The 26,318-nt window shown below is 47.8% G+C and overlaps 1 protein-coding gene across 6 annotated transcripts in view; it reads right to left on the bottom strand.

Annotated features, from left to right (window-relative positions):
• Positions 1-26,318, bottom strand: part of ASH1L (ASH1 like histone lysine methyltransferase) — a 258,896-nt gene that overhangs the window by 13,507 nt on the left and 219,071 nt on the right. For all 6 annotated transcript variants that reach the window (XR_012642903.1, XM_074981321.1, XM_074981326.1 and 3 more), the window contains 7 exons: positions 25,414-25,571; positions 22,754-22,906; positions 22,243-22,297; positions 22,020-22,152; positions 21,129-21,377; positions 20,639-20,725; positions 19,953-20,043 (listed from right to left, as the gene is read on the bottom strand). Coding sequence is in view for 5 of the 6 variants with exons in the window: in XM_074981321.1 (XP_074837422.1) it covers positions 19,953-20,043; positions 20,639-20,725; positions 21,129-21,377; positions 22,020-22,152; positions 22,243-22,297; positions 22,754-22,906; positions 25,414-25,571 (926 nt within the window). In the remaining variant the exon portion in view is untranslated. The remainder of the gene's footprint in view (positions 1-19,952; positions 20,044-20,638; positions 20,726-21,128; positions 21,378-22,019; positions 22,153-22,242; positions 22,298-22,753; positions 22,907-25,413; positions 25,572-26,318) is intronic.

The following is a 26,318-nucleotide window of genomic DNA, read 5'->3' as shown; positions in this document are numbered from 1 at the left end:
ATCTGATTACTATACCCACCATTTGGTGAGCAGCATAGGCGGAGGGATAGCTCAGTGGTTTGAGCATTGCCACACTAAACCCAGGGTTGTGAGCTCAATCCTTAAGGAGGACGTTTGGGGATTGGGGCAAATAGATATCAGGGATGGTGCTTGGTCCTGCCAAGAGGGCAGGGGACTGGACTAGATGACCTCCTGGGGTCCCTTCCAGCTCTAGGAGACGTGTATGTCCAATTATTTAGAGCTGTCTGACTAGTTCCCTGTTCAAAGACAGAGCTAAATCTGGGTCTATAGTTACATTGTGAGACTCCTCCTTGGTGCATACCGAGATATTGTGGCTAGGCCCAGAACTGAAACACAGGATGAAGTTTAATAAAGACAAATGCAAAGTGCTCCACATAGGAAGGAACAATCAGTTTCACACATACAGAATGGGAAGTGACTGTCTAGGAAGGAGTATGGCAGAAAGGGATCTAGGGGTTATAGCGGACCACAAGTTAAATATGAGTCAACAATGTGATGCTGTTGCAAAAAAAGCAAACATGATTCTAGGATGCATTAACAGGGCTACGTCTACACGTGCAGCCAACATCGAAATAGTCTATTTCGATGAATAACGTCTACACGTCCTCCAGGGCCGGCAACGTCGATGTTCAACTTCGACGTTGCTCAGCCCAACATCGAAATAGGCGCAGCGAGGGAACGTCTACACGTCAAAGTAGCACACATCGAAATAGGGATGCCAGGTACAGCTGCAGACAGGGTCACAGGGTGGACTCAACAGCCAGCCGCTCCCTTAAAGGGCCACTCCCAGACACAGTTGCACTAAACAACACAAGATACACAGAGCTGACAACTGGTTGCAGACCCTGTGCCTGCAGCATAGATCCCCAGCTGCCGCAGAAGCAGCCAGAAGCCCTGGGCTAAGGGCTGCTGCCCATGGTGACCATAGAGCCCCGCAGGGGCTGGAGAGAGAGCATCTCTCAACCCCCCAGCTGATGGCCGCCATGGAGGACCCAGCAATTTCGACGTTGCAGGACGTGGATCGTCTACACGGTCCCTACTTCGACGTTGAATGTCGAAGTAGGGCGCTATTCCTATCTCCTCATGAGGTTAGCGACTTCGACGTCTCACCGCCTAACGTCGAAGTTGGTGCCGCTACTTCGAAGTAGCGTGCACGTGTAGACGCAGCTCAGGTGTGTTGTGAACAACACACGAGAAGGCATTCTGCGCTGGTTAGGCCCCAGTTGGAGTATTGTGTCCAGTTCCGGTCGCCGGATTTCAAGAAAGTTGTGGAGAAACTGGAAAGGGTCCAGAAAACAGCAACAAGAATGACCAAAGGTTTAGAGAACATGTTTTATGAAGAAAGGCTGAAAGAATTGGGCTTGTTTAGTTTGGAAAAAAGAAGATTAAGGGTGGACATGATAGCGGTTTTCAGGTATCTAAAAGGGTGTCATAAGGAGGAGTGAGAAAACTTGTTCTTCTTGGCCTCTGAGGATAGAACAAGAAGCAATGGGCTTAAACTGCAGCAAGGGAGGTTTAGGTTGGACATTAGGAAAAAGTTCCTAACTGTCAGGGTGGTCAAACAGTGGAATAAATTGCCTAGGGAGGTTGTGGAATCTCCATCTCTGGAGATATTTAAGAACAGGTTAGATAAGCGTCTATCAGGGATGGTCTAGACAGTACTTGGTCCTGCCATGAGGGCAGGGGGCTGGACATGATGACCTCTCAAGGTCCCTTCCACTCCTAGCATTCTACGATTCTATGTTAGCCTGTGAATTTTGCGGTGAGGAAACTGAGCGTACCTCCAATGACAAGACTGTGAAAACTACAAAGTTCCACTAGCTCTCTCCATTCTCGTACGTGGTACCACACCTATATTTCCCCATGGTTATATCGTTGTGAATATTATCACTTCCAACTTCACTGGTCAAGTCCCTCATGGTTATTACAAGATCAAGATGTAATGCTGTTCTTATTTCAGCTTCAAGATGTTCATAGACTCTATCTTTCTTTTCTTCTTCACTTTCATTAGTTGGGGTGAAGCACTGGATTAATGTAAAGTTTACACGTCTATCTTTCATTCTGGTGCTCATCAGTCTACTGTTGATTGGCTTCCATTCCAGCAAACACTTCTCTATTCCTTTCTTCAGGATGATAGCTACTCCCTCATGGTGTTGGTCACCATCCCTGCTGGAAAAAAAGACTGTTTCACCAGTACTAGTTTTCATTCTTCCTGATCCAATCCATCTGCTCTCACTGATACCAACGACATGTAGCTTGTAGCATCTCATTTAATTTGTGATCTGCTCTAAAATATAGAGCAGAAAAATAAATATGCCTTCACTCTCTTCTAAACCATTCTGTTTTTTAAATCAGCACAACCTTCTTCAACTGTGGCTTATTGGGCATCCTGTAAGTCATTCTTAAATGATTCCCAATTATCAATCATATTTTTGATCAAATTCTTCCTCCCAGCTGACTGAGTTCACAATTGTTTTCAGCTTTGTGAAATTCACCCTATTAAAGCAACAAGCATATATTACTTGTGTGCTTTATTTTGCTTGCACGTTATAAAAGCAACCAAATTGTGATCATGTGTAACTAAGCTAGTATTAATTTTTAGCTCCATTATCAGTTCATCATCATCTGTTAGGACAAGGTCTAATAAAGAATTCCTCCCTCTTGTCTATAACACTTGAGAAAAACCAAAATAAATTATTAGATGGTAGGACTGACAGCAAAAGAGGAGTGGGCTAGTAAAACATGTTATTCAAGTTTGTAATCACAACTGTAATGTTATCTGATGATCAGGAAAACCATATGGTGACTTGCCTGCCTGATGTGAGCAGATCTCTTGAGGCATCTAGATAGAGTTGTGTGTAGTACTGGGAAGGAGCTGGTAGTCATGGTACATGTGGGTACCAGTGACATAGGGAAGGGTAGGAGAGATGTCCTGGAGACCTAATTTAGGTTGCTAGAAAGGAGACTGAAATCCTCGATGGTGGCATTCTCAGAAATGCTTCCAGTTCCACATGCAGGATCAGGTAGACAGGCAGAAATTCAGAGTCTCAATGGCTACGTCTACACGTGAAGCCTACATCGAAGTAGCTTATTTCGATGTAGCGAAATCGAAATAGCCTATTTCGATGAATAACGTCTACACGTCCTCCAGGGCTGGCAACGTCGATGTTCAACTTCAACGTTGCGCAGCACCACATCGAAATAGGCGCAGCGAGGGAATGTCTACATGCCAAAGTAGCACACATCGAAATAAGGGTGCCAGGAACAGCTGCAGACAGGGTCACAGGGCGGACTCAACAGCAAGCTGCTCCCTTAAAGGGCCCCTCCCAGACACAGTTGCACTAAACAACACAAGATCCACAGAACCGACAACTGGTTGCAGACCCTGTGCATGCAGCATGGATCCCCAGCTGCGGCAGCAGCAGCCAGAAGCCCTGGGCTAAGGGCTGCTGCATACGATGACCATAGAGCCCCGCAGGGGCTGGAGAGAGAGCGTCTCTCAACCCCTCAGCTGATGGCCGCCATGGCGGCCCCTGCAATTTCGATGTTGCGGGACGCGCAACGACTACACGGTCCCTACTTCGACATCGAACGTTGAAGTAGGGTGCTATTCCCATCCCCTCATGGGGTTAGAGGCTTCGACGTCTCGCCACCTAACGTCGACGTTTACTTCAAAATAGCGCCCGACACGTGTAGCCATGACGGGCGCTATTTCGAAGTTAGTGCCGCTACTTCGAAGTAGCATGCACGTGTAGACACGACTATGGTCTCCCTAACTATATGTGAAAGAAAATGCAGAATCAAATGAAGTAAAAACCTTAAATTAATCAAAATGTTCCATAGAATCCCTATGGATATAAATTCCATGCTCAAATAAGAGTATAGCAGTAGGGATATATTAGTGACCACCTGACCAGGGCAGTGATAGTGACTATGAAATGCTAAGGGAGATTAGAGAGGCAATCAAAATAAAAAACTTAGTAATAGAAGGGGATTTCAATTATCCCCACATCGACTGGGTACATGTCACCTCAGGACGAGATGCAGAGATAAAATTTCTTGACACTTTAAATGATTGCTTCTTGGAGCAGCTGGTACAGGAACCCACAAGGGGAGAGGCTATTCTTGATTTAGTTCTGAGTGGAGTGCTGGATCTGGTCCAAGAGGTAACTGTACCAAGACCACTTAGAAATAGTGACCATAATATAACAACATTTAACAGTCCTGTGGTGGGAAGAACATCTCAGCAGTCCAACACTGTGGCATTTAATTTCAGAAAGGGGAACTATGCAAAAATGAGGAGGTTAGTTAAACAGAAATTAAAAAGTACAACGACTACATCTACATACACTAGCCAAAAACTTCGAAATGGCGAAGTTTACTAATGAAGCGCCGAAATACATATTCAGAGCCTCATTAGCATGCAGCCAGCCACGACACTTCAAAATTGACGCAGCTTGCCGCCGCATGGCTTGTCCAGACAGGGCTCCTTTTCAAAAGGACCCCAGCTACTTCGAAGTCCCCTTATTCCTATGAGCAGATAGAAATAAGGGGACTTTGAAGTAGCCAGGGTCCTTTCGAAAAGGAGCCTCGTCTGGATGAGCCGCGTGGTGGCAAGCTGCGTCAATTTCAAAGTGCCACACCGCCCGCATACTAATAAGGCGCTGACTATGTATTTCAGTGCTTCATTAGTAAACTTTGAAATGGCCATTTGCATGGCTATTTTGAAGTTTTTGGCTAGTGTAGACACAGCCAATGACTAAAGTAAAATCCCTGCTAGTTGCATGGAAACTTTTCAAAGACACCTTAATGGAGGTCCAACTTAAATGTATACCCCACATTAAAATACACTGTATGAGACCCAGAAAAGAGCAACTGTGGCTTAACCACTGTGAAAAAGAAGCAGTGAGAGATAAAAAGGTATCTTTTGAAAAGTGGAAGTCAAATCATAGTGAGGGAAAGAGAAAGGAGCATAAACGCTGCCAAATTAAGCGTAAAAATGTAATAAGAAAAATCAAAAAGGAGTTTGAAGGACAGCTAGCCAAAGACTCAAAAAGCTGTTAACAAAATGTTTTTTAAGTACATCAGAAGCAGGAAGCCTGTTAAACAACCAGTGGACACCCTAGACAACTGAGATACAAAAGGAGGTCTCAAAGACAATAAAGTCATTGAGGAGAAATTAAATGAATTCTTTGCTTCAGTCTTCACAGCTGAGGATGTTTGGGAGATTCCTAAACCTGACCTGTTCTTTGTAAGCGACAAATCTGAGGAACTGTCCAAGACTTAAGTGTCATTAGAGGAGGTTTTGGAACTAATTGACAAACTTAACAGTAACAAATCACTGGGACCAGATAGCATTCACCCAAGAGTTCTGAAAGAACATAAATGTGAAATTGTGGAAAAATTAACCGTGATTTGTAACCTATCCTTTAAGTCAGCTTCTGTACCTAATGACTGGAAGATAGTTAATGTAACACCAATATTTAAAATGTGATCCTGTCAATTATAAACCAGTAGATCTAGCATCAATACTGGGGAAATTAATTGAAATCATACCAAAGAATAAAACTGTCAGACACATAGAAGAACATAATTTGTTAGGCGAAAATCAACATGGTTTTTGTAATGGAAAATCATGTCTTACTAATCTATTCACGTTCTTTGAAGGCGCCAAGAAACATGTGGCAAAGGGGGGATCCAGTAGATATAGTGTACTTACGACTTCCAGAAAACCTTTGACAAGATCTTTCATCAAAGGCTCTTAGGTAAATTAAGTTGTCATGGGATAAGATGGAAGATTCTTTCATGGACTGAGAATTGATTAAAAGACAGGGAACAAAGAGTAGGAAAAAGTGGTAAATTTTCAGAATGGAGAAGAGTAATTAGTGGCGTTCCCTAAGGGTCAGCCCTATTCAACTTACTCATAAATGATCTGGAGAAAGGAGTAAACTGTGAGGTGGCAAAGTTTGCAGATGATACTAAACTGCTCAAGATAGTTAAGACCAAAGCAGTCTGTGAAGAATTTCTAAAAGATTTCACAAAACTGAGTGACTGGGCAACAAAATGGCCAATGAAATTTAATGTGGATAAATGTAAAGTAATGCACATCGGAAAAAATAACACCAGCTATACATACAATATGACGGGGGCGAATTTAGCTACAACTAGTCAGAAAAGCGAGTCATCGTAAATAGTTCTCTGAAAACATCCATGCAGTGGCAGTTTAAAAAGCAAACAGGATGTTAGGAATTATTAAAAAAGGGATAGCAAACAAGATGGAGAATATCTTATTACCCTTATATAAAACCGTGGTATGCCCACATCTTGGATACTGTGTACAGATGTTCTCCCCTCATCTCAAAAATATATATATTGGCATTAGAAAAGGTTCAGAAAAGGGCAGCTAAGATGACTACAGGTTTGAAATGGGTTCCATATGAAGAGAGATTAAAGAGACTAGGAATTTTCAGTTTAGAAAAGAGGAGACTGAGAGAGACATGGCAGAGGTATATAAAATTATGAGTGGCGTGGAGAAAATGAAGAAGGAAAAAATATTTACTTGTTCCCATAATATAAGAACTAGGGGACGCCAAATGAAATTAAAGGGCAGGAGATTTAAAACAAATAAAAGGAAGTTCTCCTTCATACAGTGCCTAGTCAGCATGTGGAACTCCTTGCCGGAGGAGGCTGTGAAGGCTAGGACTATAACAGGGTTTAAACAGGTTAGGTCCATTAATGGCTATTGACTAGGATGGGTAAGGAATTGTGTCCCTAACCTCTGTTTGTCAGAGGCTGGAGATGGATAGCAGGAGAGAGCTTGTTACCTGTTCAAGTTCACTCTCTCTGGGTCATCTGGCATCGGCCAGTTGGCAGACAGGAAACTGGGCTGGATGGACCTTTAGTCTGACCCAGTATGGCTGTTCTTATGTTCTAGGCTACCTGGAAACCAGGGCGTTAATGGGACAGTAGATCTCTGATTTTAAAAAGCCTCTGACTGCTGTTACAGAGCTCTAAACAGGAGTAAAGCTCCTGAGAGCTTCAGACAGCACAGGGGAAATGGATTTGAGGCAGTTCAGGGCTTTATAAAGCTGTGTCCAAGTGAACAGGTGAGCTTGTGAACAGGGGACAGCAAACAGGGAGTTTAGAGAGGGAGTTTGGAAGGGAGTGGAAGAGGCCAGTTCCTTGCCAGTCTTTTAAATCCCTGTTCTAGGATGGCAGGCATGGATACTGACTGGTCTGCTGTTGTTACCTGCTCAGGATGCACCATGTTTGTCTTCCTCCCCGAGGAAAGAAGGGATTTCGTCTGCACTAAGTGCAAGGTGGTCTCCATTTTAGAAGAAAAAATTAGAGGACTGGAGGCTCAAGTGTCGACCCTACGCTCAATCAGGGAGGATGAAAATTTCCTTGACAGAAGGGAGCATTTAATCTTGCAAGCATGGCAGGTGGAAGAATCAGGGAGGGTGGTAAGGGATGAAGCAGAGAACTGGCAGCATGTAACTTCTAGAAGAAAAAGAAGGCTGGTCCACAAGTCCCCCATCGATATAGAGATAAGTAATCACTTTCAGGCTCTCTCCACCGGTTCTGCGGTGGTGAATGCTTTGAAAGGAGCCTCACAGGGAAAAAATCAGAAGGGAAATGCTTCTACTGCAAGACATGGGATGTGTAGTCCTAGGGTGGGGGTTCAATGACCACCACCCCCTTAAGAAAAAGATGTGTGGTGGTGGTGGTTGGGGACTCCCTCCTAGGAGGGACTCAACCATCCATCTGCTGACCAGACCTAGAATCTCGTGAGGTGTGCTGTTTACCGGGAGCTCAAATTCAGGATGTGGCTGAGAACCTTACTAAAGTGCTCAAGCCTTCAGAATACTACCCCTTCCTACTTTTGCACGTGGGAACTAACGATACGGCCAAGAATGACCTTGAGGGGATTACTATGGATTATGTGGCACTGGGAAGAAGGGTCAAAGAATCTGGAGCACAAGTGGTGTTCTCATCCATCCTTCTTGTCAAAGGGAAAGGGCTAGGTAGGGACTGTCAAATTGAGGAACTAAATGCATGGTTACGCAGGTGGTGTTCAATCATGGGATGCTATTCCGAGCACAAGAATTATTGGGAAGAGATGGGGTCCACTTAACCAAGACAGGAAGGAGCATTTTCGCAAGTAGGTTTGCAAAATTAGTGAGGAGAGCTTTAAACTAGGTTCACTGTGGGGAGAAAAGAACTTGGAGGTTGGGAAGAAATGCAAAGAGGAATGTACAACAGAAGTGGACCCCTGGTTCGAGTAGTGAGGGCGGGGAGATCGACTGGTTAATGCCAGAAGCCTGGGTAGCAAGCAGAAGGAATTAGAAGCCTTGGCCCAGTCCAAGAACTATGACTTGATTGGGATAACAGAGACTTGGTGGGATGACTCACATGACAGGACTGCTGTCATGAAAGGGTCTAAACTGTTCAGGAAGAACAGGCAAGGGAGAAAAGGAGGAGGAGTTGCACTCTATGTAAGGGAGCACTATGATTGCTTGGAACTCCAGTACATCGAGGGAAAAAAGCCTGTTGAGAATCTATGGGTCAAGCTTAGTGGTGTAGGCAGCACCAGAGATGTGGTGGTTGGTGTCTGTTACAGGCTAACAAATCAGGATGATGAGGTAGCTGAGGCTTTTTTTCGACAACCGAGAGAAGTTTTCGGATCGCAGGCTCTCATTATCGTGGGGTATTTTAATTACTCTGACATCTGTTGGGAGACCAATACAGCAGTACACAAGCAGTCCAGGAAGTTTCTGGAGAATGTTGGGGATCACTTCTTGGTACAAGTGCTGAAAAACCCAACCAGAGGTCGTGCGCGTCTCGATCTGCTGCTTACAAACAGGGAGGAACTAATAGGGAAAGTAGAGGTGGGTGACAACCTGGGAAGCAGTGATCATGAGATGGTAGACTTCAGGATCCTGACCAAAGGAAGGAAAGAGAGCAGTAAATTACACACCTTGGACTTCAGAAAAGCATACTTTGACTCCTTCAGGAACCTGATGGGCACAATACTCTGGGATGCTACCATGAAGGGAAAAGGAGTCCAGGAAAACTGGCAGTATTTTAAAGAAGCCCTACCGAAGGCACAGAAAGAAATCGTCCTGATGCGCAGCAAGAGAAGTAAATATTGTAGGAGACGAGACTGGCTTACTGGGGAAATCCTTGGAAAACTTAGGCACAAAAAAGGAGCTTACAAAAAGTGAAAACTTGGACAGGTGTCTAGAGAGGGATATAAATGTATAGCTCGAGAATGTAGGGCAGTTATCAGGAAGGCGAAAGCACAACTGGAATTGCGACTCACGAGGAATGTGAAGGATAACAAGAAAAGTTTCTACAGGCATGTTAACAAGAAGAAGGTGATCAGAGAGGGCATGAGATCTCTACTGGATGAGGGAGGTAACCCAGTGACAGATGATGTAGGGGAACCTGAAGCACTTAATGCTTTCTTTGCCTCTGTATTCACGGACATTGACAGCTCCCAGACTAATGCGATAAGTGATGCACTGTGGGATGAAGGTGGACAGCCTTTGGTGGGGAAAGAACAAGTTAAGAGCTATCTAAAAAAGCTAAATGTACATAAATCCATGGCCCTGGACCTAATTCATCGTAGGGTTCTGAGGGAGTTGACGTATGCTGTTGATGAGCCCTTGGCCGTTATCTTTGAAAAGTCGTGGAAATCAGGAGAGATCCCGGATGATTGGAAAAAGGCAAATGTACTACCCATCTTTAAAAAAGGGAAGAAGGATGATCCAGGGAACTATAGGCCAGTCAGTCTTACATCAGTCTCTGGAAAAATCATGGAGGGGCTCCTGAAGGAAGTCATTTTGAGGCACTTGGAGGGGGGGGAAAGTGATCAGGAATAGTCAGCATGAATTCATGCAGGACAAGTCATGCCTGACCAATCTGATTAGTTTCTATGATGAGATAACTGCATCGGTGGATAGGGGAAAATCAATGGATGTGATTTATCTTGACTTTAGCAAAGCTTTTGATACCGTTTCCCACAATATTCTTGTCAGCAAGTTAAAGGAATGTGGATTGGATAAATGGACGGTAAGATGGACAGAAAGCTGGCTAGAAGGTCAGGCCCAGTGGGTAATGATCAACGGCTCCATGTTGGGATGGCAGTCGGATTCTAGTGGAGTGCCCCAAGGTTTCGTTCTGGGTCCTGTTCTGTTCAACATATTTATCGATGACCTGGATGAGGGGTTGGATTGCACCCTCAGCAAGTTTGCGGATGACACTAAGCTAGGGGGAGAGGTAGATACGCTGGAGGGTAGGGATAGGGTCTAGAGTGCCTTAGACAAATTGGAAGACTGGGCTGCAAGAAATCTGATGAGGTTCAATAAGGACAGGTGCAGAGTCCTGCACTTGGGTCAGAAGAATCCCAAGCATTGTTACAGGCTGGGGTCCGACTGGCTCAGTAGTAGTTCTGCAGAAAAGGACCTGGGAGTTGTAGTGGATGAGGAGCTGGACATGAGTCAACAGTGTGCTGTTGTAGCCAAGAAGGCTAATGGCATATTAGGTTGCATAAAGAGAAGCATTGCCAGTAGATCCAGAGAAGTGATTGTTCCTCTTTATTCAGCTTTGGTGAGGCCGCATCTGGAGTACTGTGTCCAGTTCTGCACCCCCAATTATAGGAAGGATGTTGATACACTGGAGAGGGTCCAGCGGAGGTCAACCAAAATAAATAGGGGGCTGGAGCATATGACCTATGAAGAAAGGTTGAGAGAATTAGGACTGTTTAGTCTGCAGAAGAGAAGACTGAAGGGGACTTGACAACAGCCTTCAGCTTACTGAAGGGAGGTTGCAAAGAGGCTGTTCACAGTGGCCACGGATGGCAGAACACGTAACAATGGTCTCAAGTTGCGGTTGGGAAGGTCCAGGTTGAATATTAGGAAAAACTTTTCACTAGGAGAGTGGTGAAGCATCGGAACGGTCTACCCAGGCAAGTAGTGGAATCTCCATCCCTGGAAGTTTTCTAAGTCTCGCCTCGACAAAGCCCTGGCTGGACTGATCTGATGGGTTTGGTCCTGTCTAGGGCAGGCGGCTGGACTTGATGGCTTTTTTAGGTCTCTTCCAGCTCTACTGTTCTACGATTCTATGATTAAAATGGGCCATACAAAGGGAGCGTTCTTGTAAGCTGAGACTCTTTGCTCAATATAACCATGGGACAGTTCCCTGTATGTCTGCTTGTTCCTTACCAATGGAAGGAAGAAACAGTAGGGGGAAGTGACTGTTGTTCAGAATTAGGGTTTGTTTGGAAAAACCCCTCATACATTTGTGTTCTCTAAACAGATTGTTACTCATCCAGGAAGGGAAAAAGAATAGCTTTTTCAACTAACTTTCCCCACTTCAATTCACAGTAGGTTCACCCTGTGCCTTGGTTACTTCCAAAGCTTCGCATAAGAGATACCAAACAACTGGAGCTGCAGTATGAGAAGTCAAATCACATACAGCCCTGACAGAGCCCTCCCTGCACCATGCTAGATCTTTCCCCACCCAGCATGGGGCCGGGCCTGACCCGGCCCAGCCCAACTCAGCCCAGCCCCCCAGTAGAGCTCCCCCAGTACTGTGGCAGTCCCAACCCCTCCCCTGCCCAGTGCAGCGCCTGGCCCAGCACCCAACAGAGCCCTGCCCTGGCCCATGTGGGACCCAGCTCCCCCCCCACATGGAGCCCCTCTGATAGCTCCAGCCCCTCCCTCACCCAGCACAGGGCCCAGCCCCCCCCAACTTTACCAGCCCCAGCCCAGCCCCCACGAATGGATCCCCCCACCCTGACAGTCCCAGCCCCTCCCCCATCCAGCACAGGAGCCAGCCCAGCCCCCTGATGGAGCCCCCCTACACCATGCCAGCCCCTCCTCTACCTGGCATGGAATAGTTGCCTCTGGCACCATTGTGGGCCCAGCCCCTTCCCCAGCCAGTGTGGGGCCTGGCCCATACACTTTGGATGTATATTACAACAGGTTTCTGTCTAGAACTTTCTTACAGCCCGACTTCTGCTTGAAAGCAGAGCTGCAACAGTGCCTCTAGTTCCATGAAGATGTGAAAGGTCTTATGATACCTGGGCCTTGGGACTTTCAGTCAATGTTAGGATTAAAATGTCAAAAATAAAAGGCTAAATAAATCATCTGTCAAATTTGTACTTATTAAATAGAGGCTCTGAGACTCCTCCCCGCAAATACCTCTCAGGAATTTATATTGCTGCCCGTCATCACAGTAATTGAGATATATTGTAATATGTCAAGAAATGACGGACATAAAAAAGAGCCCTATTTTCCTGATGTAGTCCTCACATGTGCCCTGCGTCACTGGTTTAAACTCTTTTTTGGCACACTGAGTTAAGGGCTACTCTTCAGAAAACCCCTCCTTGTCCTATTAAAAGACTCAAGAAGTAAAGCTTCTAAGGTGAGAGGGGCTGCTGGTCAGCCAGCTGAATACTGAGAAGCAAACAGAATGTTTAAAATCTTTGACATATTAAATGAATAAAGTTTCAGTTTTTAAAAATAGAGAAGCAGCTCTAGCCACCACAGGGAGACAGTAGAAAGAGAAGTTACTCACCGTAGTAACGGTGGTTCTTCGAGATGTGTCCCTGTGGGTGCTCCACGTTAGGTGTTGGGCTCGCCCCGGCGCCGCAGGTCGGATCTTCCAAGCAGTTTCTGCCGGACAGTGCATGCGCCGGTGCGCGCCGCTCCCTTGCGCGCTCCCGGCCACGTGCGCGATCCGGTCCCCGCCAGTTCCTTGACCAACCGCCTCGGATGCTCCTGCAAAACACTAAACAGGGATCCGAAGCAGGGAGGATGGGCGGGTGGTGGAGCACCCACGGGGACACATCTCGAAGAACCACCGTTACTACGGTGAGTAACTTCTCTTTCTTCTTCGAGTGTCCCCGCGGGTGCTCCACGTTAGGTGACTACCCAGCAGTAACCCAAAATAGGAGGTGGGTAATCGGATCATGTGCAGCTTGTCCCCGAGAGGACCGCTGTCGAGAGACGGGTATCCTCTTGGAATACCCTGTGTAGGGCATAATGCTTGGCGAAGGTGTCATAGGATGACCAGGTCGCCGCTCTGCAGATGTCTTTTAGCGCAATGCCCTTGAAAAAGGCTGTTGATGCCGCCACCGCCCTAGGGGAGTGAGCCCTGGGAGTGGCAAGTAAAGGAGTCTTTTTTTTTTTTTTGTTTTTGTTTGTAGCACATTTTTATGCAGGATACGATGTGCTTCGAGATTCTCTGCGAAGAGAGACCTTCTCCTTTTGATTTGGGAGCGAGAGAGACCAGGAGTCTATCCGTTTTCCGGAAGGACTTAGTCCTGTCTATATAGAAAGCCAGCGCCCTCCTCATGTCCAGGAGGTATAGGCACGCCTCTTTGTTGGAGTTATGAGGCTTTGGATAACGAGGGTAAAACTATAGGTTCGTTAATACGAAACTCTGAAGAAACTTTGGGAACAAAGGCTGGATGCAGCCGTAAGGTTACCGCCTCCTTGGAAATTACTGTGCAGGGTGGCGTTGCCATGACTGCCGCAAGCTCGCTCACCCTGCGAGCTGACGTGATTGCAAGAAGGAAGGACGTCTTTATCGTAAGGAGACGGAGGGAAACCGTGGCTAAGGGTTCAAACGGTGGTCCCGTTAGCGCATTAAGCACCAGGTCCAAGCTCCACGAAGGTGGAAGCGGTTTCCGAGGGGGGGTATAGGTTTACCAGCCCTTTGAGGAACCTGGTAATCATGGGATGGGCAAACACCATGTGCCCTTCCTCTTCATGTCTGAAAGCCGATATAGTGGCAAGGTGGACCCTTCAACGTGAATAGGGAGAGTCCGCCTCTCTTGAGGTCCAGTAAATACTCTAGTGTTACAGGTATATGTGCAGCAAGGGGGGCTAATTGCTTGGTAGAACACGATGCAGTGAATCGAGTCCATTTTTGCTGATAGAGCTTCCTGGTGGAAGTCCTCCTTCTACTTTCTAGGACTTGTTGCACTCCCTCCATACGCGTGTTCTCTAGGGAGCTGAGCCATGGATTAACCATGCTTGCAGGCGCAGGGCTCGGGGGTGTGAATGCACTATGGACCCCTGGGCTGCGTGAGCAGATCCGGCGCCACCGGGAGGGGCATCGGTGGACGGTCCGACATGCGCAGGAGTAAGGGGAACCATTGCTGTCAATCCCACGTTGGGACTACTAGGATCATTCGGGCTTTCTCTCTCCTGGCTTTCTGCAAGACTTTGTGGATAAGCACTGTGGGAGTAAAGGCGTAGAGCAGGGGGCCCCTCCACGAGATCGCGAATGCGTCCCCCAGTGGCCCCCGTCCCAGTCCTGCCCTGGAGCCGTATTGTGGGCACTTCTTGTTGTGTTGAGTGGCAAACAGGTCTACCTGGGGAAAACCCCATGCGTGGAAAATCGGTCGTAGCAGATCGGAACGGATCTGCCACTCGTGTGTGAGTGTGAAGCGCCTGCTCAGCTGGTTTGCCTTTACATTGTGAGTGCCTGGTAAACACGAGGCTTTCAAGGTTATATTGTTGGCGATGCACCAGTTCCACAATCGGACTGCTTCCGCACGTAAGGCACGGGACCGAGCTCCTCCTTGCCGATTTGTATAAAACATGGTGGAGGTATTATCTGTACTGATCCCGACTACTTGCCTTGTATATGGTCTCGAAAGTGTTTGCAGGCATTGAACACAGCTCTGAGCTCCAGTATATTTACGTGCAGTGACTGTTCCGTGGAGGACCACAGTCTTTGCGTCACCTTTTCGCCCATGTGTGCTCCCCACCCTATGTGGGAGGTGTCGGTAGTGAGAAAAACAGATATTTGTGGTTGGTGAAAGGGCACCCCTGTTAGCATGTTCTTGGGGTTCACCCACCATTGCAGGGATCTGCGCACCTCTGTCGTGGCCGTGTGCTGCCGGTTTGTAGACGCTCGCCAGCCAGTGCTGCATGCTGCGCCTATGCAATCGGGCATTCTGTACCACAAATGTTGCTGCTGCCATGTGGCCCAGCAGCTGTAAGCATGTCAGAACCGGCACCGTAGGGCTGAAGGTGATGACTTGCACGAGGGAACCAATGGCGCGAAAGCGGGCATCTGGTAGATAAACCCTTGCTGTAATGGAATTTATACGTGCCCCTACGAACTCTATGTCCTGTGCGGGGTCTATCTTTGATATTGCCAGATTGATGACCAGGCCCAGCGAAGAGAACGTGTCTGCTGTGACGCGTATCATGAGAAGTACCTCCTCCTTTGAGGCCCCTTTCAGTAGGCAGTCTTTTTTTTTTTTTTTTCTTTCAGATATGGGAATATAAACACCCCTGTCTGTGCAGGTAGGCTGACACCACTGCCAAGGTCTTGGTGAAGACTCTGGGGGCCGAGGAGAGGCCGAACGGCAGAACCTTGTACTGAAAATGTTCTTTGCCTACCATAACCCGGAGAAAAACGCCTGTGAGCCGGGTGAATAGTTATGTGGAAATACACGTCTTGTAAGTCGAGGGCTGCGAACCAATCTCCATCGTCCAGTGCCGTAAGTATAGAGGTGACTGTGATCATCCGAAAGCGTTCCTTGCGCAAGTACCGGTTGCGGCCTCGAAGATCTAGGCTGGGCCTCCAGCCTCCTGTCTTTTTCTCTGTCAGGAAGTATCTTCAGTAGAACCCTTTCCCTCGGAGTTGCTCCGGCACTCTTTCCACTGCCCGTATAAGCATAAGATGGCCTACCTCCTGCTTGAGTCTCGCTTTGTGGGAGGCGTCCTTTAGGTGGGGTCTGGGTGGAGGTTGTGGCGGTGGGAGCGACTGGAAGGGAATCGCGTAACCCGTGGCCATGATCTCCAGTACGCATTTGTCTGTGGTGATCTTTTGCCACTGGTCGTAGAATGGTCGGAGGCGATGGTGGAGCAGTAGCTTCGGATGACATTGCGCGATGGTAGTGATAGTGCAGCCCTCGATCTGTGTGTCAAACTTGTGGCCTTTGGCCCTGCCCCGAGGACGCATGGCTTTGTTGAGAACGTCGCCTGGGAGTTCTGTACTGTTGGTGCTGTTGATGTCGCCCTTGCTTGTAGCCCCTGTGGTACTGGGGACGCTGTGGTTGATACTGCAAACAGCTTCTGCGTGTCAAAGGGGAGATCAACGATCTTCGCCTGCATATGCCTCGGGATACCTGATGTCTGGAGCCAGGACTCCCTGCTCATGACCACTGCCGTAGCTGTTGAGCGTACTGCTGTATCCACTACGACTAGGGCAAGCTGAACTCCCGTCCTCGAGGCCGCGTAGCCTTCTTGCACGATAGCCTTGAGCACCGGCTTCTTGTCCTCTGGAAGTGAGTCCATGAGGGAGGTTAAGTCGAAACTGTGGTTCACTAGATGCGCTGCGTAATTCGCCATTCTCAACAGTAGGGTGGAGGAGGAGTAGACCTTTCTGCCAAACAGCTCTAGTTTCTTGGCATCTTTGTCTGTTCCCCCTGTTTTGAACTGAGACGTTTTTGATCTCTGTTGAGACGATTCTACCACCAGAGAATTTGGTTGCGGGTGGCTGAATAGGAACTCCATGCCCTTCGCCGGCACGAGGTATTTCTTGTCCGCTCTCTTGTGGACAGGCGGAATAGTCGCAGGGGTCTGCCATATCGTGGTGGCGGACTCCAAGATTGCTTCATCAAGCGGTATGGCTATTTTAGAGGAGGCCGGAGGTCTCAGATTTTTAAGGAGCTTATGGTGCTTCTCTTGCACCTCTGCTATCTGGATGCCTTGCGTGAAGGCCACCCTTTTAAACAGCTCTTGGAACTGTTTGAGATCGTCCGGAGGACGGACGTCCCCCGGGGCCGTAGCCCCATCCGGGGAGGACAACAAGGAACCGCTAGGGTACGCCTCTCTGGACCCCTCCGGGTCCTGTTGACGGTGGTACATCCGCTCGCTAGAAGCCTGCGAGGGAAAATCCCGGGGTTCCAGAACCAACTGCCCCTGAGATAAATGAGTCTCTGTCCCCGTTCGCGATTGCCCTCGGGGATACGGAACCGTCTGTGGGGATCTGTCCCTGGTAGTATGCCTATGGTGTCTATGCCCCGCATGATAGGGGCGACCATGGCAACACGGGCACTGCTCCTGGGATGGTGACCTGGACCACTCCCTTGGTGCATACCCCCTACGTCTGGGGGAGCGAGATCTTCTGGAGACCTGGGACGCTGGAGAGACCGATTTGTGATAGCACTCAAGTGGCTCGAAGCCCAAGAAGGGCGAAGGTGGTCCAAGCCATGGGGAGGCTGGCTGTAGAAATGGAGATGGGGGCTCCGGATAGGCTAGGGGTGACCCCTGCCTTCTCGTTGGAGTCCGCAGCACGAGCGGAGGGCTCAGAGAAAGCAGCTCTGCAGCCCTGTATGGAGAGGGACTGCGGTGCCGTGTTTTCTGTGCTGCCTTTCCCCTCCCCTGTGTGGGTGGCTCCGCCCCCTGACGCGTCGCGGATCTCGGCCCCGTGGTCTGCACCGCGCTCGGCACACTCCTCAGAGGTGCCGTGCAGACGGTCTCCCCCGGTGCCTGCAGGCCGCGTGCCTGTGCGCTCTGCGCCACCGGTTCCCCGGGGGTCGGTGCCACTGTTTGCGGTGCTGCCGGTTCCGGCGCTTGCTTGGCCGCTGCCCTGCCCTCAGTGCGGGGCGGCTGTTTGATCATCGGAGGCTGAACCTCCGCCACGTGTGTCTCTGCGCCGCCGCCGATCAGCTGTAGCTGCGGCTGGGGGCTGTGCGCTCCACCCATCCCGCTCGCTGTTGCTGCCGGCAGGGATCGGGTTGGGGAGATTTTCCTCCGTTTTTGCGCTGATGGGGTTAGGGACGTGGCTTTCCTTTTATGGGCCCCGGAGGGTCCCTCCTGCTGCGGCCGCTCTGGCATGTCCGGCTGGAGGGCCTTGTCGAACAGCAGCATTTTCAGCCGCATTTCCCTGTCCTTCCTTGCTCTGGCTGTTAACTTGGCGCAGAAGGAACATTTCTGAGTGACATGGGATTCTCCCGAGCACCTTATGCACTGACTGTGCCCATCAGATGCTGGGATTGCGGCACGACTCACACTTCTTGAATCCTGAAGAGGGCATTGTGGTGAGTCTTTGAGTTGTTAATAGGGTACTTAGCACCTTCTCTGTGCTTGTTCCCCTCTCAGATAAAGCCTGCCGTGGCAGCAGGGCTAATGGCCCTAGGCTCCTGGCCTCCGGTGCTCCGCTTGTTACTAGGATTGGAAGCTTTGAACTCCTTTCTTTTCTTTGTTTTTTTTTTTGAAAACAACAGCCGACTAACTTAATCTAAGACTGAAGAAACTTTAAAACAATTAAAAACGTTAAATACGCTAACTCTGGCCGTAGCCTGAGCGGATTCCGTCTGCAGCCGATGGCGGTTAAAGAGGAACTGGCGGGGACTGGATCGCACACGTGGCCGGGAGCGCGCAAGGGAGCGGCGCGCACAGGCGCATGCACGGTCCAGCAGAAACTGCTTGGAAGATCCAACCTGTGGCGCCGGGGCGAGCCCGACACCTAACATGGAGCACCCACGGGGACACTCGAAGAAGAACAGCTCAGTCCAGCTTCTACTGTACATGACATTCACCTCTTAGGTCACCATGAGGTAGAAACATGGCCAGATTGGTTAAGATTCAGGTGCATTTCTTTGCCTCCTCCAGCCAGAGGGAGAGCCTGTCTGTAAAGCCACAATTCAGATGACTAAGCTCTAAGCATATTTTCAATTGGAAATTTACCCCAAAATTGCTCATGGGTGAAACACGACTAACTCACCCTCTGCCTTGAAAGGCAATCTGCAGCTATAAGAGAATGCCAGGGGACAGGCTCTGCGCTACTTTCCTGCTCCCTGCTGGTGTCCCAAAAGCTGTCTAATTCTCAGGCCACTGGCAAACGATGGGGTGGAAGTTCTTGTTCATTGTACAGGGTACACCTCTAACTGCAGAATTTCCTAGCTTTGTACATTGGAAAAGTCTGTGCAGAGGCAGCATATGGCCCTAATAGCTATTCTGAGAGCTTTGCACTGAATGCATGGTTCAAAATTGATCTCGGTATAGTAATGAGACAGCATCTCAACAAAAACTAATTGAAACAGAGAAACTAGAAGAGAAGGAACAAACCTGGAAGCGAAATATCCCCCACATCTGTAACCCAATGACAGAAACCAAAACATGAAGAGGAAAGCAAATATTTTCAGCATGGCCGAGATGATTGCTGCAGAAGGATTCTGAGAAAGGCTGAGGAAACGAGAATGACAGAGTCCCATACACAGGATGGAAAAGACATTGTTCCAGGTCTCCTTTTTAGTTACTCTCCCCTCTCCTGAAAAGTGTGCCATCCCCCCACACCCTTAATAAACATACCAACTGTTTTAACTCATTCTTGATCGGTTGTCTTTATATTGTATGGACCTCTTTCTAACCTGGTCTGTATCTGTGGGACGAAGCTAAGAAAAAAAAATTCAGGTTCAGTACCAGGAAGTCTCCTGACAGATCTCTATGAGATCAGACACCTACAGAGCTTGGAACTCTGCGACAATGACTAAAAGTATACACTGTGGGGAGCAGAGGAGGGGATGGATGATCTAATAGGTCGTTTCCAAGTCCAGCTTGTATGGTCCTGTGATCTATTCAGCTTGGCACCAACATGTGGCTGAGGTCCATGCCTTCCTTCTTTGGCTTGCCCATGCCTGTTTACGCCTAGCAGCTGTCTTGGCTTTCTCTTTGGCCAGCAGGATGTTTGTGTCTGTGCTAAAGGAGCATACTGCCTACCCATCAATCAATCTTTATCATCTGAGCCTCCTCACTATGTGTCACCTCCAAAATAGACAAGACCATGATTTTATATTCTTATCAAAGATGCATGTCTTTGAATCGAGGTCAAACCAAAGAGCTTTTGTATCTTCCTTTTGGATGGAAATCCTAGCAGTCATCAGAACATGCACACACCTTGGCGCAGCAACAGGTCATCTCGTAGCAAACAGATGAAATAAACACAGCCAGGCTGCGCATAATGGGGACGAGGAATCATAGGGACCTCCTGGCAAAAGAAAGAAATGAACTGGTGAGACAGGTTGACCCTTTCATTTAATTGTTTACAATCTGTCCAGCACTGGGACTGATGCCAACTACCTTAGCTATCCTTGTGGCAAAGCTCAGTAAAATGGACACAGAACAAGAATTAATAGTAGAATTAAGGAAGACCTAAGGAGATTGCAATGTAAGGCTAAAGCGCCCCATATGCATATTTCCTGTCATGTTTGAGCTGTTAATAGCTCTGAGCCTCACAACTCTATACTGACCCAACCAGACTTGTCGCCTTGGAAAAAAAGGAAACTCTTCTGTGAAGTTTCTTTTTGCTTGGGGGTAGAGGATGTAGGATTCATCTTGATTATCACTGAAGCTAATAAAATCTGGCATGGGATGCTTCAGGAGTTTGCTTCCTGTCTTTGCTAGCCCAAGAGAGGGACCTGTGAACTGATCCCCCACTATTGCAGGCCAGCAGGAGTTTATTCTTTACTAACTCCACAGGTTAATTACAATCTGAACAATTCACACATGCAATCATATAAATGCAAAAAGTATTACAGTGTGCAATTGTTACATCAGAGCAAAAGCGACTGAAAATATCTTACCCTGTCCACGGATCGAGGGTCACAGTGTTCACACAAGTAGTGTTCAACATCGGAATTTACACCCATGCAATCACAGTGCTGCCAAACCTACAAAGAAATCCTGATTAGGAAGACCTAGCTTAAATTTGATAAATATAACACATCTCCTCAGGAGACAAATTAAGAGAGCATGAGAACAAGCAACCTAAAGGAAATGCAGGGCTTTCTGTAACATTGTCAGATGAAAGACAACACAGTCCATATGTAGTTGGCTTTGACTCACTGCTGGAGTTTTAATCTCTCTGTAAAGGCACTGCTGACTGTTCCATGAGAGAGTTAGCATCTATCCGTAGTCGAGTTATTTGCATTTCTTGTGTGGAAATAATGGTGCTGAACTCTCTTTGGAGAGGAAGGGGAGATCTGGAAGGAGACTCTGCTCTACTAAGTATGGAAGCTATGCATATAGAAACTATTCACCACAGGGAAGTTGGAGCTTTTGTTTTTCCCTTACCATGCACTTGTCACACTGGATCATGAGTCCTTCATCTTTGTAAAGGCCACAGATGCAGCGGATTACATCTTCATCTTTCTCATGTCCATTCTCCTTCTCACAGATGGACGTCTCACTGCTGTCGGCCTCGCTTGCTGTCTCCCCCACAATCTCATCAATCTGAGCAGAAGCCTCATGGCGAGCATTGTAATATGCCTTCCGGAGCCGGCATACATCACGCCCAATTGGAGATTTCCGTCCATAGTATTTCTAAATGTAAACAAGAGAAGCAGCAAAGCAGTCCATAGTATTTCTAAATGTAAATAGTCCATAGTATTTCTAAATGTAAACAAGAGAAGCAGCACTCTTCTAAATGTGCCCTACCTCAGGCACGTTCATCCAATTTGCCCACCTCAGTGCGCATCCTTGACAGATGAACTGTTCCGCTGACCTCACGTACCTCCTGTGTGCATTCACTCTACCCACTGTCATGTGTTTATGGGTCGATGTCCCTGCCCTGCCAGCTCTTAGGTACCTCTGGGGCCTGCCCAACATGTCCTAGAGGCAGTTGAATGTGCCCTGACGTACACTTTCTTTGACAAGTACCCTTGCCTCTTCAGGCTGGAAACCTGCATGCTCTTCACAAGCCATTACTTTGGTAACACCATGCAGCTTGGGCAAATGAAGAGAGCAGAGCAGGCTGAAGTGAACAAGTTTCCAGTGCCATCTCTCTGCACACACTTGACTTGGAGAATTCTCAGAATCTCTCTCTGTTGAAGCAGGGGGCTGGACTAGATGACCTCCTGAGGTCCCTTCCAGCCCGGTGATTCTGTGAATCTCTGTTGCCATAACAATTAATTCAGGCCACAACCATGCTGCCTGTGCAGTAGTGTTTTGCCTTGGCAGCCTTACCTCAGCATTCCGGAAGACCTTCAGCATGTCCCCATCAAAAGCCTCCACAGTTTTATAGTATCCAATCAAGATCTGCTTCTCAATGGTGGTAAGATCCAAGGGGTCCGAGATCTTCTCATAGTAATCTGCATTTCTAAAACAGGAAGGGATCTATAGGGTCATTTTCACCAACACACACCTGTTGTAATAAAATTACAGATTGGTCCTAGAAGCAAGAACTTACTTTTTCTTTGGAGGAAGGTTCAGCAGTGGAGCTGCAAGAGCCTGCCTGGAAGAGTCTGTAAAGAAAGCACAGAGCTAAAAAGAGTTCTGTCGTATCAGAGTTAAAAAGACATGTTACCAGTGAAATCAGTCTAACGAGAGCTCCCGTTTCACCCTCAGACATAGGGAACAGAAATTGTTGGGTACTGTAAGGAACTCAGCATTGCACACTCTTCACATGTTTAGCACTGGAGATCAGTTCACATTGCAGTATCATCTTGTACACTGAATCAAAGAGATGAATCTATGCAAGGCAACTTTTGTAGGACATCCCCACCTGTGGTGGCAAGAAAAGAGAGTGTGGGAAATGAAGGGAGGAACTCGGAGTAGGATGGGGGCAAAAAGGGAGGGGGTGCTTGGGAAGAGCTGAAATAAATGTATTCTATAATATTTATGTTCTGAAGACCCTCATCCCTGTGTTCCGAATAGTGACTGTGTCTCAGTGTTGGCTGACAGCAGAGTATCTGCTTCACCTTTGTAGGAGATGATACTGTCACAGATCTCCTTGAAGATTTGGGCAAGGCGTGCAGCACGAGCCACTTCAACATTCTCTTCAGCTGCAGCCAATCGCCGTGTTCGCACAGAACGAGAAGTCTGCAGGGCTGAGAACTGGGTCATGAAGACATCTGAAAGAGGGGGCACAGAATAACCTTTATACAGAAGTTCTACCTGAAGAGGAACTAATGCCCTCTCAAACTATATACTGAAGATGGCAACAGATGGTGTCTTCTCTCCTGAACCAAGCTCAGAAGCATATTCCTTGGTAGCACTGACACTGGTTTGGGTTACAATAAAAAGTAAATGGTCAGATTCACTGGTATGCTCTGGTTGTTTTGGGCTGCCCTAGCCAGTTAACCTGGATTTATGGTTATATAGTGGTGCTAGAGTGGAATAAAGTGACCAAAACAAGGAATGGAATGTGAACCAAAGCATACCATAAAATCATGGAATTCTAGGTCTGGAAGGGACCTCAGGAGGTCATCTAGTCCAGCCCCCTGCCTAAAGTAGGATCAACCCAGACTAAAACATTCCAAGCATGACTATGTCAATCTGGGACTAAAAACCTCTAGGGATGGAGATTCCACCACCTGTCTTGGTAATGCATTCCAGCGCTTCACCACCCTCCTGGTGAAATAGTTCTTCCTAATATCCAACCTACACCTCTCCCTTTGCAACTTCGGACAATTGCTCCTTGCACTGCCCATCTGTCATCACTGAGAAGTGTCTCTCTCCACCCTCATTAGAGCCCTCTTTCAGGAAGTTGAAGGCTACTATCAAATTGCCCCTCAGTCTTCTCTTCTGCAAACTAACTAAGCCCAAATCTCTCAGCCTATCCCCATAGGTCATGTGCTCCAGCCCCTTAATCATTTTTGCTGCCCTCTGCTGAACCTGCTCCAATGTGTCCACATCCCTTCTATAGTGTGGGACCCAGAACTGGATGCAATACAGTAAGGTCTCAGAGTATGTGAACTCAGAGTACCTGACCCTGCTCTTATGCAGCTGACCCCAATTCCTACAGGAAGGCCTGGAAATGTGCAATTTCCAGCTGCACTTAGTTTGCTCCCCCTGCCGCTTTGGCTCAACCCCTCAGCTCCCCACTGCACTGGCTTAGCTCTTCCCCCGACGCCCCGTCAGCTCTGCTCACCACCCATGCATAGCTCCTGCTCACCCCCGACCCCCACCTCTGGCTCTAGCTCAGCACCCCTCAGATGCAACTCCGGCTCAACCTCCCTGGCCCTGGTTCAACCCCTTGCTGCCTCACCACCTGCGCATGGCTCTGAGTCACTACCCACCCTCAGCTCCGGTTCACCCCTGCCCTGGTGTAAACCTCCCGCCCTCGTTCATACCCCTTGCACATGGCCCTGGTTCCATCTTTCCATTCCAGTTTAAATCCCCTGCGCAGACCTTTGGTTCAAAGCTGCCCGTGGCTCTGGCTCAACCCCAACTCTGCTCTGCCTCACCACCCCCGTGCACAGCTCTGGCTCAGCTCCACCCCTTGTCCCCTTGCAGCCCTAACACACCCCAGACTTAGCCCCCCCGCCTCCCTCCCACGGCCCCTACCCAATGCCAGGCTTAAGCCTCCCCAACTGCCCTCCCCCGCCCCCAGGACTTACCTTTCTGCTGCTTCCCGGGCTGCAGAACATGTGTTCTGCCAGGGAAAGAGCTCGACCCCCACTTATGCAAAATTCAGGTTACGCAAGGGTGCATGGGACAGAACCCTCACATACTCTGAGACCTTACTGTAGTCCAGATGTGGCCTTACCAGTGCCAAGTAGAGGAGAATATTAATTTCTCTAGATCTGCTAGAAATGCTTCTCCTAATGCACCCCAATATGTCTTTAGCCTCTTTGGCTACAAGGGCACACTGTTGACTCATATCCAGCCTCCCCTCTATAATCTCCAGGTCCTTTTCTGCTGAACTGATACTTAGCCAGTTGGTCTCAATTCCTCATTTGCTCCAGATGGTATCCCAGTGCTGGAATGGAGCTGCATGGGTGCAACTGAGGGCAGAATTTGATCTTCCAAATGGGAGCAGGATCTGTAACTTTCCTTTGGCAGCCACATGTCTTATCCCCATAACAGAGGACAAGCCGGAAAACCTACTTTTTTCTCACCGAGGACCAGTTTTGCTCTGCATTATTTATGCAGTTGTGCTAATCCCCTCAAATGGCCACACATCAGGTTTCTCCTTCTCTGACAAATCAACTGTGGTGAGAAGGGTCAGGAATTTCAATAAACAACAGTATTTCCAGTGGGAGTTGTGAGCCATGGGGATCCACCAGAGGAACAGAGGAATTTCAGTACTGAATAGACCATTGGTCTATCCAGTCCAGTTCTTGGCTCTGACAATGGCCAATACCAGATGCTTCAGAGGAAAGTGTAAAACTCTATATAATATAATGCCTACAGAGGGAGCTTCTTTCTCAATCAGAGTGACAGTGAAAACAGATCCACACAGAAACAACCTGATCATATTGAAAAAGTGCTTTGGACTTAGGAGGCAACACTCTATTTGCTATGAGATCTGAGCTAAATTATGCTGGGCTATAAGCTTTCACAACAATGGGCTCTGGCCAGGGGCCCTGCTCCCCCAGAAAAAAGAGGTAATATCAGGAGACTGTGCAGGCCTCACCAGATTTGATGTTGCCGTCATCACGACAGATTCCATTCCAGCGGTTATATAATGATGAGGAGTGTATGCCGTCACTGACATGTTTCACTTCCTCTTGCTTTTGCCGAATCTTCTCCCAATTCCGTACCAGAAAAACATGATGCTTTAGCACAAAATTCCTGTAAAATTTTTAAAAAAGCATTTGCCTATTACCTGACTGTCTCAGTGTTAGCTATGTCAAGCAGAAGAAAGATGGTAACAATGTAGAAATTCCCCAATCTATTTGGAAGTACCAGGGGGATACAACATGCCACCTGTGATGCAGCAGGACAGAACTCCATTTGTAGGTAGTGTTGGGAGCCCCTTTTTCCAAACGTGTTCACGAAAGTCTAATCTCATTTTCTTGCTGGCTTTTGACATGGCTCATCAAGTGTTACTGCAATGGTAACTAAGTGATGATGATGGTGTGTCTAGAACTGCCCTCCAGTAGTGTGGTTCTTATTAGTGACAATGGTAATGATAACCACAGAATACCAGAACTGGAAGGAACCTTGAGAGATCAAGTCCAGTCCCCTGCACTCATGGCAGGACCAAGCACCAACTAGATCATCCCTTACAGGTGTTTGGCAAACCTGCTCTTAAAAATCTCCAAAGATGGAGATTCCACGATTTCCAAAGTTAATTTATTTCAGTGCTTAACCACACTGACAGAAAGATTTTCCTAATGTCCAAGCTAAACCTCCCTTGCTGAAATTTAACAGAAGTCCATTGCTTCTTATCCTATTCTCAGAGGTTAAGGAGAAAAAATTCTCTCTCTCCTCCTTGTAACAGCTTTTAAGTACTTGAAAGTTATCATATCCCCACTCAGTCTCTTCTTTTCCAGACTAAAAAAAAACCCAATTCTTTCAATTTTCCTTCATAAGTCT

The sequence above is a fragment of the Carettochelys insculpta genome, chromosome 30 (assembly GCF_033958435.1).
Source record: "Carettochelys insculpta isolate YL-2023 chromosome 30, ASM3395843v1, whole genome shotgun sequence".
Lineage (NCBI taxonomy): Eukaryota > Metazoa > Chordata > Testudines > Carettochelyidae > Carettochelys > Carettochelys insculpta.
The sequence above is the reverse complement of the archived record's forward strand: the minus strand, read 5'-3'. Positions and strand labels throughout refer to the sequence as shown.